Source organism: Lutjanus erythropterus, chromosome 10, assembly GCF_056507025.1.
Source record: "Lutjanus erythropterus isolate fLutEry1 chromosome 10, fLutEry1.hap2, whole genome shotgun sequence".
In the NCBI taxonomy this organism is placed as follows: domain Eukaryota; kingdom Metazoa; phylum Chordata; class Actinopteri; order Lutjaniformes; family Lutjanidae; genus Lutjanus; species Lutjanus erythropterus.
The window spans coordinates 34,871,520-34,885,677 of NC_139326.1; the positions used below are offsets into that span (position 1 = coordinate 34,871,520).

The following is a 14,158-nucleotide window of genomic DNA, read 5'->3' on the forward strand; positions in this document are numbered from 1 at the left end:
ATGATAACAATTTAATATTGATATACTGTGTATATATATATGTATGTATTTTCAAGCCCTTATTCAGCCTGCTGCACTAGCCTTGTTTACTCAAAGTCACACTGCAGTGACTGCTGGGAATCCATGCTATGCTGTCTGGTTATAGATGGTAGAAAGGGAGGTCAGACCCTGGAAAGATTTTAATGAGGTGCCACGACTCAGAGTGTTAACTGTAACACATGAAGAGAATGTACACTTCTGACCTGTTGTTAAGACATAAAATCTATACTTAAACTGATCATTGTTTTCACATTAATATTTTAATGTGTGACATGGCTGCAAGGACAGTTTATTATGTTTTGTGCGATGTTTACATTACATTCAGTCTGCTAATATTTTCCTTTGCATTTCTCTGTAAATACAACATCAGAAAGTCAAAAGTTCAGCTCTTTCTAACCTTCATTAGTCTGTAGGATGTATGTGTGGGCTGTGGTGAAAACTCTCAAAATGCTATGCAGTCAGTGGTTAATCTTGATATTGATTTAAATTCAGAATTAGTTGTGTCATGATTATAAAGTAATTTCTGCCAGGTTTCTCTGCTAAATCCCCAGTTAATTTTGACAGGAGTTTTAGTGCTCCCAGTCCTGGGACAAATTTTGTTACTATAGCAACAGAAACAGTTGCATGCTATCTGGAGTCCCAGCCTGCTGCTGCTGCTTAAGATTCATAACAGACGAAGGCCGAGCAGATATCTTGGAGACAGTGTAGAGATGGTGCTTACATAACCGGGGGTATAGGTGAAAAACAATTCCAAAGTCAGTTGACATGTGTTTTTATCTGTGACAACGTCACACCAGGAAGTCGCAAAGCAAGTCAGCTGCTGGTAAATATTGGTTCGTCTCTCCTGCCAGACAATTGCTAACTAAACATTACCCTGCCCTTGTTTGCTGATAAAATAGTGAAACTCACATGTGACTTCTTTGGCCATGTGCTTACACAGTGGTATGTGGGTAACCTGTGTGGTTTGTGCAGTGTCCACCTATACATGCACACCAAAGTGCATTTGTACTACAGTTAAGAAAGTGTATGGTGGAACTCATGTAAACAACACATTTGCAGAAACAAGATTATCAGTTTAATTTCCTTGAATTTCCTTCCACTGGTTGTGCTGAGTCATGGTAACATAGCTGCTGTAGTGCACCTGGCTGCCAAAGATTAGAAGGAAAATAGCTTAAAGGGACAGTTCACTCGGAAATCAAATATACATATTTTTCCTCCTACCCACAATACTAGTAGTATCCATTGTGTTATCTAGATAGTTTTGGTGTGAGTTGCTGCCCTTTTAAGACATCTGACATAGAGATCTGTTGGACAAGATGGCACTTAGCTTGTGCTGCTCAAAGCACCAAAAAATGGGTTTGAAAAGCTCAACAGCAGTGGTTCTTTCCAGAAATCATGACCTGGTTTATTAAGATAATCAGCAGACCTTTTTGATCAGGTTCATGTAGGAACTACTTTCTATCTACTGAACAACCGTCAACTGTATCCCTGTGCCGAAAATGCCTCTGATGCAGCCTAAGATGCTGGTGTGTGCTTGTGCACCAAACCAATATCACATAACTTAGTAATCACAAAATTGGACCCTGCTGCTTCCCAGCAGTGCAGAGTAGATGAACGCTTCCCTCCGCGTGGTGATACAACTGGTGGATGGTAGAAAGAATATAGTTCCAACATGAAACTACCCATAAAATCTGTGGATTATCTTTTGTAATCAGGTTGTGATTTCTGAAAACAGACATCCCTATTGAATTTTTCAAATGCATTTTGAGCACCACGAGCTGAGTGCCATGTAGTTCCATTATATTGGGGAGAAAGCAGCATCTCTACAACCGTTATCTCCAAATATCTTCAACTCACACCAAAAAAATCTACACGATAAATAGCACTACAGGTAAGAGTAATGTGGTCAATAAAAGGTTAGCATTTGACCTTTTATAGACCGGTTTTATGATAACATACCAATTTCTACAAAGCATTTGTATTATTGTACATGTTTAAATGTGGCTTATGAGTTAATCAGTAGAGGAGCTGTGTTGGAAAGCTGCGGGATACTTCGCCTGTTGACCGTTCTAAAATGACCCACTCAACATGACAGGAGGTCAGCCTTTTGTTCAGCTGCCATCAGCACATGTAGCCCCCTGGCTGGGCCTAGAGGAAACCTGGCCTGCTGAGCCGCACGCTATCGCCTGACACACGGCTGAGGCAGGTGCCAGTCAATGCTGGCAGCCTCGCCTCAGTCGCTGCTTCAACTGCTATCAAAAGGTCTTCTTTAAAAGGCACCTCTGGGAGTCATGTTGGGTGCAATGCATCACCCGGTCTGAGCTTTTGTCACTGTAAAATTTGTGGGACTGTTATGACCTGTTGGCAAGCACAGAGGTGAAAATGTGGTCATGCCTGAGGAGATGCTTGGACTGTTACCAAGTAGGATGTTGACACAAAGGGACAGATGATATACACACACACTTCATCAGAGCAGGTCTGTATTGTAACATGGCCTGGGGACAATTCCACTGTTTTTACAATGTCACACTGTCTTAACACTCACTGGTGTCTTTGCATGAGAATTTCAAAAAGCACTATTGTTAGAAGTCTATCCCCCTCACCATGTTTCCTGGCTCAGCACTCTCTATGAAGTTGTCAGTGTTCCCTCAAAAGTAATGACTTAGCACAGGAAGTGTTACACAACCACTGAGGATGTAGTTGTAAAGCTTTTTGTCTTGTAAGGAAAACATTTCATGTTTTGTTCCTGTGACAAAGCTAAAGGCAATCCTTTTAATCTCATCCAGGGATGGCATCATTTCCCCTAAGAAAGTTAAAAGTGTTGATATGAATTGGCTTCCCCCGTTCATATCTACAGCAAGATGATTGATCTGTACCACCAGGAAGTTAACTGCAGTCCTAGTTTGTTTGTTGAACTGACCCCAAGCTGACAATCGCTCCATCTGTGAGCCAGGTTGCATGACCTTCTCAGAAGTGAAGCTTCCATTGCACCCGCCGTTCCAGCTTCAGATGGTTTAAAGATGCAGCTGAGCTCGACATTAGTCTTTCTCAGAAAAGCTGTCACTGTCTGTCTTGTCCGGCCAATGCCTGCTGACAGATCAGAGTTCTTGGCACCACTTTCAGGACATCTAATAAGTTGATCCAGCTTCTCAAAGGGTCATGTCTCATGGTGAGGAGTCAAAACTCCTGGAACAAAAGTGCTGTGTCACAACATACGATTATAAAAGTGGCACTGTGATGCAGAGATGCCCCAGCCAACAAATCATATTCTCTGGACATATGGGAACATGCTTATTTGGAACAGACCCCAGAAAAAAATCAAATCAACATTTTTTTCAGTGAAAATGAAATGCAAAAATTACCATTCCCACTAAAATTATGACTCATATCACAATCACAATATCTGTCAAATTAATTAAATCTAGGTTTTTAATAAATGATTCAGCCCTAATGAAGTTTGAGATATGTAACAATGTGAACGCTTGGAAATGGAATAGTCAAGTAAGACAGTATTATGATGAATTGTACTACACATTCTTTCCTCAAGCGGCAGTAAAGACACTGATAGAAGTAGAGGTAGTGATTTAACTTCTTTCTGCGTAAGGCTAACTGAACTGACATTTTCTCTACATCTAGTCTCCTTCTCTGTCTCGTCTTGTTGTGTCTGTCATTACATTACATTTATGTAATGTTGGGAAGGTGGCACATAAAGATGCAAAATACAAATAATCAATAATAGACCTGCACAATATGGCAAAAAGTCATATTGCAATTATTTGACTGAAATTGTGATATGCAATATGATTAGTGGGAATGATCATTTTTGCGTTACCATTTTCATTTTTACTGGGGAAGAAATATTAAAATTGTGATGATGTGACATTATTTAGGGTCTGTACCAAACAAACATGTTTTCTTCATGTTAACTTCATTATAATACTGTTTTCTCACTGTTTTCTTCTTTCGAAATATTGCGATTCAGTGTGGTTCTGCGATTTGGATATTGTGCTTGGCTGATCAATTGTGTAGCCTTAATCAATAATTCTTATCAAATGCATTAAAAACTAAAGTGATGCATCTGTTTTGAAAATGTAAGGAGCAGAAAGAACAGATATTTGTGATAAGATGTAGGGAGTAGGGCTGCCCTGGTGGCTCAGTTTTTGGAGCGTGCGCTCCATGTGCTCCATTGGGATCCACTGATTCCAGCTTGCAGCCCTTTGCTTCGTGTTACTTCCCAACTCTGTCTCTCTTAATGTAATTGCAGTTGTAGAGGGGCTTGGGCCTAGTCTTTGTCACTTTGTCTCTTCCTGTGGCAATGATGAGGAAACAGCTGCCATTATGTGGCCACATTTAAACCCGATCAGAGCATTGGGGAACATATTGAAATGCTTTTCCCATTTTTGGCTGCATGTATTGTTGGTCCCATTGCTATTTTCCCCTCCCTTCACTCAAGGGCATGAGGGGGGAGGGTTGGATTACACTTCGTGTCTCCCTCACATGGGAATTTGGACTTTGGTACATTTTATCAACTCTTTGTTTGTTTTCATGTTTTTTTTCCCTTTGTGAGATTTCACTTCAGCTTTGTCTCGATGTTTTGTTAGGTTCTTAGATATTTGGCAGGCTTGTTTGGGATCCTGGATAGTAACTTAACCATGTTCATCTTTGGACTCTTTTGTAACAATCTGACACAATTTGCATTTTTAACTAAGTAGGCCTATATGTAGACTACGCCCACGGAACTGTGCCATAGCCTGAGCCATTTCCCCAGTTTCCATTGCCTTTATGTACCATTAGGAAGCTGAATTGGGTCACTGCAATTCCGATGTACCCAAATTGGCCTTTTCCTTTGAGACGGGCCTTTTATGGCTCACAGGTCCTTCATTTCCTCCTCTTTCTTTGGCTCTCCTTCTCTTCTTTCCCTGCAGTGATGGCAGCATTGCTCTGCTCTGCTGCTGTGTGGTACGGCAACCTCCCTGTAATGAGCTGTGCTTCATCAGTTTAGTTTACAATAATGCTGAGTTAATGCCTGCAGAAAATAGACAACATCTCATCTGTTAAATCTTCATTTAGCCTGTACACACATGCAGCATGGGACAGTACCAGGAGTGCATGGGTGGGCTCTGTGGTAAATCAGACCTCCAGTTTTCAAATTGTCACAACATCATGTATAACTTTCTTCTACTACTCAGTAACATGAGCGTTCAGTTGCAGACTTAATTTTAAACCCCTTTTACTGTTTTATTTTATTACCAGTAGATTGCTCTGTGTGTTCATGCTCTGGCTTGCTTGCTTTGACGTCTTATGTTTGTGTATTTTCTCTGTTTGGTTGTAGTTGGAGATAAGGTCCCTGCTGACATCCGTATCTGCTCAATCAAATCAACAACTCTGAGGGTAGATCAGTCCATTCTGACCGGTAAGACATGTCTGCTGATAATATCACAGCCATCAGATGTTTTCTTGTGCTGTTTTAATCAGATTCTCAATTTCTCGTGATACCACTGATGTTATTAAATAGAACAACTACATCATTTTATTGATTAGTTTACTTTAACTATGAAATATGTAGCCAACATTTTAATACACCAGAGAACTGACTCACTACTTACTGTGTATTATTTTGTTACCCTGTAGGTTTTTTAAAATGTTTTTCTATTTCTTAATTTTGTTTTTTTCTAATTATTATTCTTATTGCACACTGACCTTATCGCAGCTGCAACAATATTCCATCCTGCATTTCACTGCATATATTTTAATATTCGAATGTATGTTAGTTCTTCAGTAATAAATAGAAAGTCAAGGTTGTTGGCTATCTCTTACTTAAGGTAATGGCCAAATGCTCATTGTTTTCATACAAAGGCTTAAATATGACCACCTGGCCCTTTGACTAACGTCTGCCTTATCAATTAATTTGTTTTCACACATGGCCATGAGTTACAAATGCAATAGTAACTGGCACACATAGATTTCAGTCTGTTTTATTCAAGGCTATACAAGGGTTTCATTTTATGGATATTTGAGGGGAAAACATCCATTATCCAGCTTTAAATTAACTGAATTCATCACCACTGATGCTCTCTTTATTTCAAAATAAGAACACAAAGTTATCCAGGATTAACGGATCAATCCTTCAGCTGTGTTTGAAGAACCAGAAACACTAGATGACAATGAACAATGAGCTGCGAGGTGTATCATGACTCTGTTTCTAATTAGCAGTAGCGTTTGCCTCTGAATTGAAACATTCATGAGTGTGTGAAAGATCAGTGAGGCAGCATGAATGATCACAGATCATAGATCTCTGTGGAGAGATAATTGGCTGTGCTTTGTTCCTGAGATCATCTGCAGAGACAAATGCGAAGCTGATTTAACCTGCTGCCGTCTGCTGTCTTTGTAGGTGAATCTGTCTCTGTCATCAAACACACCGACCCTGTCCCCGACCCTCGCGCTGTCAATCAGGACAAGAAGAACATGCTCTTCTCTGTAAGTTATCATACTTCCTGTTGATGTCCTTCGGCTTCTTGTTTATTTAGTTTCTTCTAACTTCCTGGAAAGCTCCTGCTGTTAGTTCAACGTGTGTGAGATGTTATCAGATGTACTTGAGCCAACATGTGTTGTCTTTGTTATTTCAGGGTACCAACATCGCAGCCGGGAAGGCCGTGGGTGTGGTCGTGTCCACCGGTGTCAACACAGAGATCGGCAAGATCCGTGACGAGATGGCGGCTACCGAACAGGAGAAGACGCCCCTGCAGCAGAAGCTGGACGAGTTTGGCGAGCAGCTGTCCAAGGTCATCTCCCTCATCTGCATCGCCGTGTGGATCATCAACATCGGCCACTTCAACGACCCCGTCCACGGAGGCTCCTGGATCCGCGGGGCTGTCTACTACTTCAAGATCGCCGTGGCGCTGGCCGTGGCCGCCATCCCCGAGGGTCTTCCGGCTGTCATCACCACCTGCCTGGCCCTGGGCACCCGCCGCATGGCCAAGAAGAACGCCATCGTCCGCAGCCTGCCATCCGTGGAGACCCTGGGCTGCACCTCTGTCATCTGCTCTGACAAGACGGGAACGCTGACCACCAACCAGATGTCTGTGTGCAGAGTGAGTCACACACACTTTCTCTTCACACACAAACACTTTTCTTTACACACACACTTTCTCTTGGTGCATTGCTGAGCAGTTTGCTCGTCAGTGCTTTGTCATCTTTGTTGTCCCTGCCTGGAGTTTCTATGCGGTGACAGTAGTTGGAGAAACTGTGACTGCATAAGTCACTTTCAATACATTTGTCAGCTAAAATGCTAATACAGTCTGTGCAAACAGAGAGACTGGAGTGTTCCTTCTGATCAGGTATTCAGGTTATTTAACAAGAAGGCAACACGCTGCCGCTTCTCTAATCTACATTGAGCTGTTGGATGACTTGCAGTGCTGCTGTTGCATAACTGACCTTGCGTCACCAAGCTGCAAAGCAGCCAGCCTGTAGTTCCTCTCTCTCCCTCTCTCTCTCTCTGTCTGTGAGTGGCACCCCAGTGCTACTTGGCTCCACATTAAGAAGACATTTCAGCATTTATTAAAGTTTAATCCTCTTTTGTTGCCTGTTCACTGCTTTCTCAGAACCTTTGGCTCAGCCTGAATTAGATTTGTGGCATTAATTTACAGTTTTTATCAAACAGTTGTTTAGGTTTCTGTATTGTTTGAGCCACATGTTGTCGTGGCCATGATTAAATAGCCTTGTGATTCTGCAATTACTGCTGTTTTCAGTGATTAATAGTGATACACAGAGGGCCATATATTAAACCACTGAGAAAAGAAAACATTTGCATCCAGGACATGTAGACAAAAGCCTTTAAGGAGGTGTGCTAATTGAACTTACACTGCTATCTGATCATAAAACATTACTTTTTTTTAAATTTTGAAGTAAAAAGTCATTCAATTCCAATAGTCCAAAACCCAAAGACTTTGTTCACTAAGACTAAGTGACAAAGAAAATCAGCAAATTTTTACATTTAAAAGGCTTGAATCAGCAAATGTTTCACATTTTTGTTTGAGAAATGATAAAATTATTTGTCAGTTATCAAAATAGTTGGCTGTTAATTTCCTTTACATCAATTAATCAACTAGTCGTGCATGTTACATTTTATGATAAATGCTGACATCATAAGATAATGGCTAAAACAATAGAAACAACTATACAGTTAAATCATGATGAAGACTTCTTGTCTCAAACAGGTTTTGTATGTCCTTCACACCGGTCCAATATTTCAATTAATATCTAATGTTTTGTACTTGCTGCTATCAATCTTGAAGGGTTTTTTTTAAGCTATTGTTCCTAAAATTATTGTGAAGGAATCCCATTTTCTCGAATCAGCAGAGACAAGCAGCAGCAGCAGCAGCAGGATTTGAAGTTTAGCTGTTGGTTTGAGGAGGGCTTCACTGATCGTCATCAGCCATGTTCTGATAGACTCAGCCTCTGACTATCTGTGTGTGAGTGTGTGAGAGGATGAAAGCTTCCTACGGGAGCAGGCCTGGCACTGCAGCATCTTCCTTTTGGGCACAGCATCTCTCTTTACTCAGGCTTCCTGGCAGTCCCTTCTGTTTACTTATGGAGAGAAACTAAACACCCATTTCTCACATTAGGCAGCGGGCCACCCGGCCTGGCCCTCACAGAAACACGCTCTGTAACACTGCAGGACCATCTTCTCTCACTCTCAACAGCTCTCACTCTTCAGGGCCGCCTGGGATTTCTGCGGTTTCTGCTGCCACCTGGTGTGTCAGGAAAGAAACTCGGCTCAAAACTCTGATGAGATCAAATGCCGTCTGCTTTAAAAAGCTCATATTTGTCTTGTCCCACCTGCTCTTTTGTTCTCCAGATGTTTGTTATCAACAAGACTGAAGGTGACAGCTGCTCTCTATCAGAGTTCACCATCACAGGTTCTACCTACGCACCTGAGGGAGAAGTGTGAGTACTTTACAGCTGATTCCATAGATGAAAGCTAAAATATCTGATTGACTTTAATTGCAGGTTAAATGGATTACATGGGGTTAAGGATAGGTATTTGATCGCAACATTAGAGAACGTTGTTATTGGTTAATACTCTGTACTTCTACTCCTCAGGTACCAGGATGGTAAAACAGTGAAGTGCGCCCAAAATGATGCCCTGGTTGAACTGGCCACCATCTGTGCCCTGTGTAATGACTCCTCTCTGGATTTCAACGAGGTCTGAACCCTGCGTCTTACTTTACCTGCCAGACATGTGCAGAATTGAAAAAAGTGCCATAAGAACTGTAAACAAAACCACTTATAGAGAACCAACCAACCCAATCTTTATAAAATTAGAAACACTAAAATGTAAAAACTTGTTTCAAATGAGAGAAGGTCAACCCAATTTGAGAGGAATTTGTATGTTCAAAAATAAATATGTTAAAAATAACATACTGAATGGATATGGGATAGATGACTGGAGAACTAGCATAGCATGATGGGACAGGATGTGTCAGTTGATTTCAATTTGTGCTGGTTCATCTCTTTTATTTTGATAATTTGCTCTCGTTGTGTTATGAATGATTACTTTTGTTGATATTAATTGAGTTGTACATGGTGAAAACTGGGGCAAAAACTTGGAATTTTCATGTTTAACACAACGTTTATTGGTTAAATATAAAAAAGGGGGAAGGACTTGATAAATATTCACTTCCTCCTACTCCTTTTCAGACTAGAGTAATTTAAATAGATTTTTCTGAACATTTGCTGTTTGTTGTTATTCTTGTTTTGTTTTTTCTTACTTATATTTTTATGTTTTTTACATTCATTTATTTACCTATTCTTTACATATCTGCAACCAAATTCACATATACACAATATACAGGGAAGAATCAGTGGACTAATCTAAGGGACACCTATATAGCATGGCCTACCTAGATCTGTGGCTACATCCAAATATGATACAGACATTAAAAATATCCATCACTGGGTTGGCACTAAATACAGTACCAAGTACAGAGTAGTGTACAAATATTCTGTTCTCCAGCCAAAATAAAAAAAAACAAAAACAGAAGGCTGGACCAAAAGTCAGTTAATTCTGGGGCTAAAAACATTAGAGGTCCAGTCCAGTTTGCAGCTGTCTTCATTTTGGCACTGTTAACTTTGACTGTTGACCCTTTCATTGCAGAAGTAATTACACAGTATAAACTATAAAACTGTAAAAAAAACAAGGCTAATGAGGGCTCTGTACAGCTTCTGATTGAAGTTTTTTTTGTCAGTTGTTCTTGCAGCTGAAACAATTTTCCATCCTGAGCCAACATGAGGACATTAGTGTTTTTTGTAAAGTATCAGTAACATGTGCCCACATGTCATTAACAGATGAATTGTAGGAAAACAACATTGATGTGTTTCATTATATATCTGTGGGTTGGTGATAAATAAACTTTATAGGCAAACTGAAACTTTTCTGAAAAGTAAAAAGTATATCATGAATGTTTTTTTCAGGTGAAGGGTGTGTACGAGAAGGTCGGAGAGGCCACAGAGACGGCGCTGACCTGTCTGGTGGAGAAGATGAACGTCTTCGACACCGAAGTCCACAGCCTGTCCAAGATTGACAGAGCTAACGCCTGCAACTCTGTGAGTGACAGCGGCTCTCTCACCTGCACACACTGCACATTTCCACCTCTCCCACTCAGCAGGTTGTTTTTTTCTCACTCTTGTCTGTCCGTCTGTCTCATCAGGTGATCAAGCAGCTGATGAGAAAGGAGTGCACCCTGGAGTTCTCCAGAGACAGGAAGTCCATGTCTGTCTACTGCACCCCCAACAATCGTTCTTCCATGAGCAAGATGTTTGTCAAGGTATATTTAAAAGAACCTGTGCTGTGAAATTACCAGTGGCTTTAAGTTTAATGCCTGACAGTCTTCAACCATTTTGTGAATATTTTCTTCCTCTGCTCTTCCCCACAGGGAGCCCCGGAGGGAGTTATTGAGAGATGCACTCACGTCAGAGTCGGCAACCACAAAGTTCCCCTCAGCAAACCTATCAAGGAAAAGATCATGTCTGTGATCCGTGAGTATGGGACAGGTCGTGACACCCTGAGGTGCCTGGCTCTGGCAACAAGAGACAGCCCACCCAAAATGGAGGACATGGTACTGTCCGACACTGCCAAATTCGCAGATTACGAGGTGAATTTTCATTTAATCTCAAGTACAATTATTTTTATGTTTTAAAAGGACAGTTCACCCTCGAATCAAAAATGCATACTTGCCTGTAGTGCTCTTTATCCATCTAGATTATTTAGGAGTGTGTTTTGGATATATTGGACATAGAGGTCTCTGCCTTCTCTCCAATATAATGGGACTTGATGGCTTGTGGTGCTTCAAGCATCAAAAAAATGCAGTTGAAATATTCCAGAAATCATGACCCAGTTTCTCAAGATAATCCACAGACCAGCAGTTCCATGTATAAAATGCTTTCTTGCTAATGGAAAGAAAGTAGCAAGGGTAGATTCTACTGCAGGAAGAAAGTAGTTCCTACATGAAACTGTGCTGTGGATTATCTTGAGTAACCAGCACTTGGAACCACGACCATCTTTTAGTCCATTATGTTGAAGAGAATGCAGACTTTCTTCAAAACTCAGCAACTCACACCAAATATATCTAGATGGATTAAAAGCACTACAGGTAAAAGAAAAATATGTATTATTGATTTTGACTGTCCCTTTAATAATATTTGTTGTATTTGGTGTCTGCTTGTAGAGTATTCTTTATTAACAGCCACGTCTTTGTCTCTCTGTGTCTAGTCTGACCTGACCTTCGTTGGCTGCGTCGGCATGCTGGACCCTCCCAGACAGGAGGTGGCCGCCTCCATCATGCTGTGCCGGCAGGCCGGCATCCGTGTCATCATGATCACCGGGGACAACAAGGGCACAGCTGTGGCTATCTGCCGCCGCATCGGCATCCTCACCGAGGAGGACGACGTGGAACGCATGGCCTTCACCGGACGAGAGTTTGACGAACTCTCGCCCTACGCTCAGCGTGAAGCTGTGACTCACGCTCGCTGCTTCGCCCGCGTCGAGCCTTCGCACAAGTCCAAGATCGTCGAGTACCTGCAAGGATTTGACGAGATCACTGCGATGGTATGAAGTCTGAAAACTGAGTTTGTGGAGCTTCTAACAGAGATAATCAGTGTTTAAGATAGTATTTGAAACTGGTTTACAAGAGTTCTTTACTTTTGTTGTTGCCCTTAAAGGGATAGTTCACATTACTTGAAGTGGGGTTGTACCAGCATGGAAGCTCAACAATGTACTGCAAATCTGTCTCTACAGACAGGTGATGGAGTGAACGATGCCCCTGCCTTGAAGAAGGCGGAGATTGGCATCGCCATGGGCTCTGGCACTGCCGTGGCCAAGTCAGCCTCTGAGATGGTCCTCGCCGATGACAACTTTTCTTCCATCGTGGCCGCCGTTGAAGAAGGCAGAGCTATTTACAATAACATGAAGCAGTTCATCAGATACCTCATTTCATCCAACGTGGGGGAAGTCGTCTGGTCAGTCTTTATTTATTTATATAAGCAGTTACCTTTTAGGAGGACAGAATGGTAATAGATTGACTGGATGATTGGTATCTATCATGCAGTGCTAACTATGGTTATTTCTTCTGACAGCATCTTCCTTACCGCGGCACTGGGCTTCCCCGAGGCTCTGATCCCAGTTCAGCTGCTCTGGGTCAACCTGGTGACTGACGGCCTCCCTGCCACTGCCCTGGGCTTCAACCCCCCAGATCTGGACATCATGGAGAAGCCTCCTCGAAACGCTAAGGAGCCCCTCATCTCTGGCTGGCTCTTCTTCAGATACCTGGCCATCGGAGGTAAGTTGATAATTGAAAATGCAGTTTTTTAAAAATAATTCTAATAGTTTTTTTTTTAATAAATCAAAAACACAATAATCATTGAAAGATACAATTTACACACATATACACACTGTTCCTAACACCCTTTTGTCTGCATACAAATCATTCAAAGTTCATTGTAGAGGGGCCTTTTTTTGTCACTTCCTCTTTGAAATAAGTCGCTTAGATCTTTGAGTGAGTGTGAATCTACTCTCTCTCTCGACCATTTGAAAGGACATAAGATCATCCTTACCATGATACAAATCTGCTATCACTCTGATACCTTTATCATGCCACAGGTGAAAAATAGCACTTTTACTTCCTGGATGGAAACACCTGTGGTCCATAAGCGGAGCTAAATTTGAAGAAGTACTCTATCTATTACTACTTATACTTTCCTGCCAGACTTGCCAGACAGATTTGTAAGTGCTGGATTGTCTACTGCCCTACAGTGGGGTCTCATAATACTAGCTTGTCTAGTAATACAAAGGGATCATGTCCCCAATCCCCCATGGGTTCTGGTCCACCCTCAAGATAGCAGTGACCCATTTCATGAATAATTTGACTGTTGTCCCAAGTATAATCTATAATATGTTGGAATTTAGACCCCATATTTAACCTGAATTTTTTTTCCATACCATAGAAACTTTGAGAAGTCTATTTTTATCAAGTTAATCCTCCCTATCCATGGAACTGGTGAATTTTGTCATCTAGTAAGGTCACTGCTGCATTATAAAAGTTCACTCTCAAAAGATTTCTAACACTGGATGTTATGTAAATCCTGAACTATGAATGCTGAGATAGACCAAGAGAAATGTCATTTTTTCACACAGCATTAGAAGAATCTTTAATTAGCCTTCATGCAGTTTGATAAATTAGTCATTTGTGTGTGATGATGATGTTATCCGGTGTCTTTTCTTGCAGGTTATGTGGGTGCAGCCACAGTGGGAGCTGCTGCCTGGTGGTTCACTCTGTCGGATGAAGGACCTCAGCTCACTCTGTACCAGCTGGTAAGTGTGTCTGTCTGAGTAATCACCCTTCAGCTCTCCTCAGCTCTGTGCCTCCCCCTCACTCCCCTGCCGCCTCCCCCTCCTTCCCCCGCAGAGCCACTTCCTGCAGTGCGGCCCAGACAACCCGGAGTTCGATGGCCTGGACTGCCACGTGTTTGAGTCCCCCTACCCAATGACGATGGCCCTGTCTGTCCTCGTCACCATCGAGATGTGCAATGCTCTCAACAGGTAAATAGGTGCACTCAGTTTTTA

The 14,158-nt window shown here is 41.7% G+C and overlaps 1 protein-coding gene across 1 annotated transcript in view; it reads left to right on the top strand.

Moving 5' to 3' along the window:
- Window positions 1-14,158, top strand: part of LOC146320761 (sarcoplasmic/endoplasmic reticulum calcium ATPase 2a-like) — a 30,579-nt gene that overhangs the window by 11,514 nt on the left and 4,907 nt on the right. Inside the window, exons 6-18 of the mRNA XM_084729151.1 lie at window positions 5,372-5,452; window positions 6,431-6,516; window positions 6,666-7,130; window positions 8,897-8,985; window positions 9,142-9,244; window positions 10,513-10,644; window positions 10,749-10,865; window positions 10,974-11,192; window positions 11,810-12,145; window positions 12,335-12,555; window positions 12,673-12,875; window positions 13,821-13,906; window positions 14,001-14,134. Of these exons, the coding sequence (XP_084585277.1) occupies window positions 5,372-5,452; window positions 6,431-6,516; window positions 6,666-7,130; window positions 8,897-8,985; window positions 9,142-9,244; window positions 10,513-10,644; window positions 10,749-10,865; window positions 10,974-11,192; window positions 11,810-12,145; window positions 12,335-12,555; window positions 12,673-12,875; window positions 13,821-13,906; window positions 14,001-14,134 (2,272 nt within the window). The remainder of the gene's footprint in view (window positions 1-5,371; window positions 5,453-6,430; window positions 6,517-6,665; window positions 7,131-8,896; window positions 8,986-9,141; window positions 9,245-10,512; window positions 10,645-10,748; window positions 10,866-10,973; window positions 11,193-11,809; window positions 12,146-12,334; window positions 12,556-12,672; window positions 12,876-13,820; window positions 13,907-14,000; window positions 14,135-14,158) is intronic.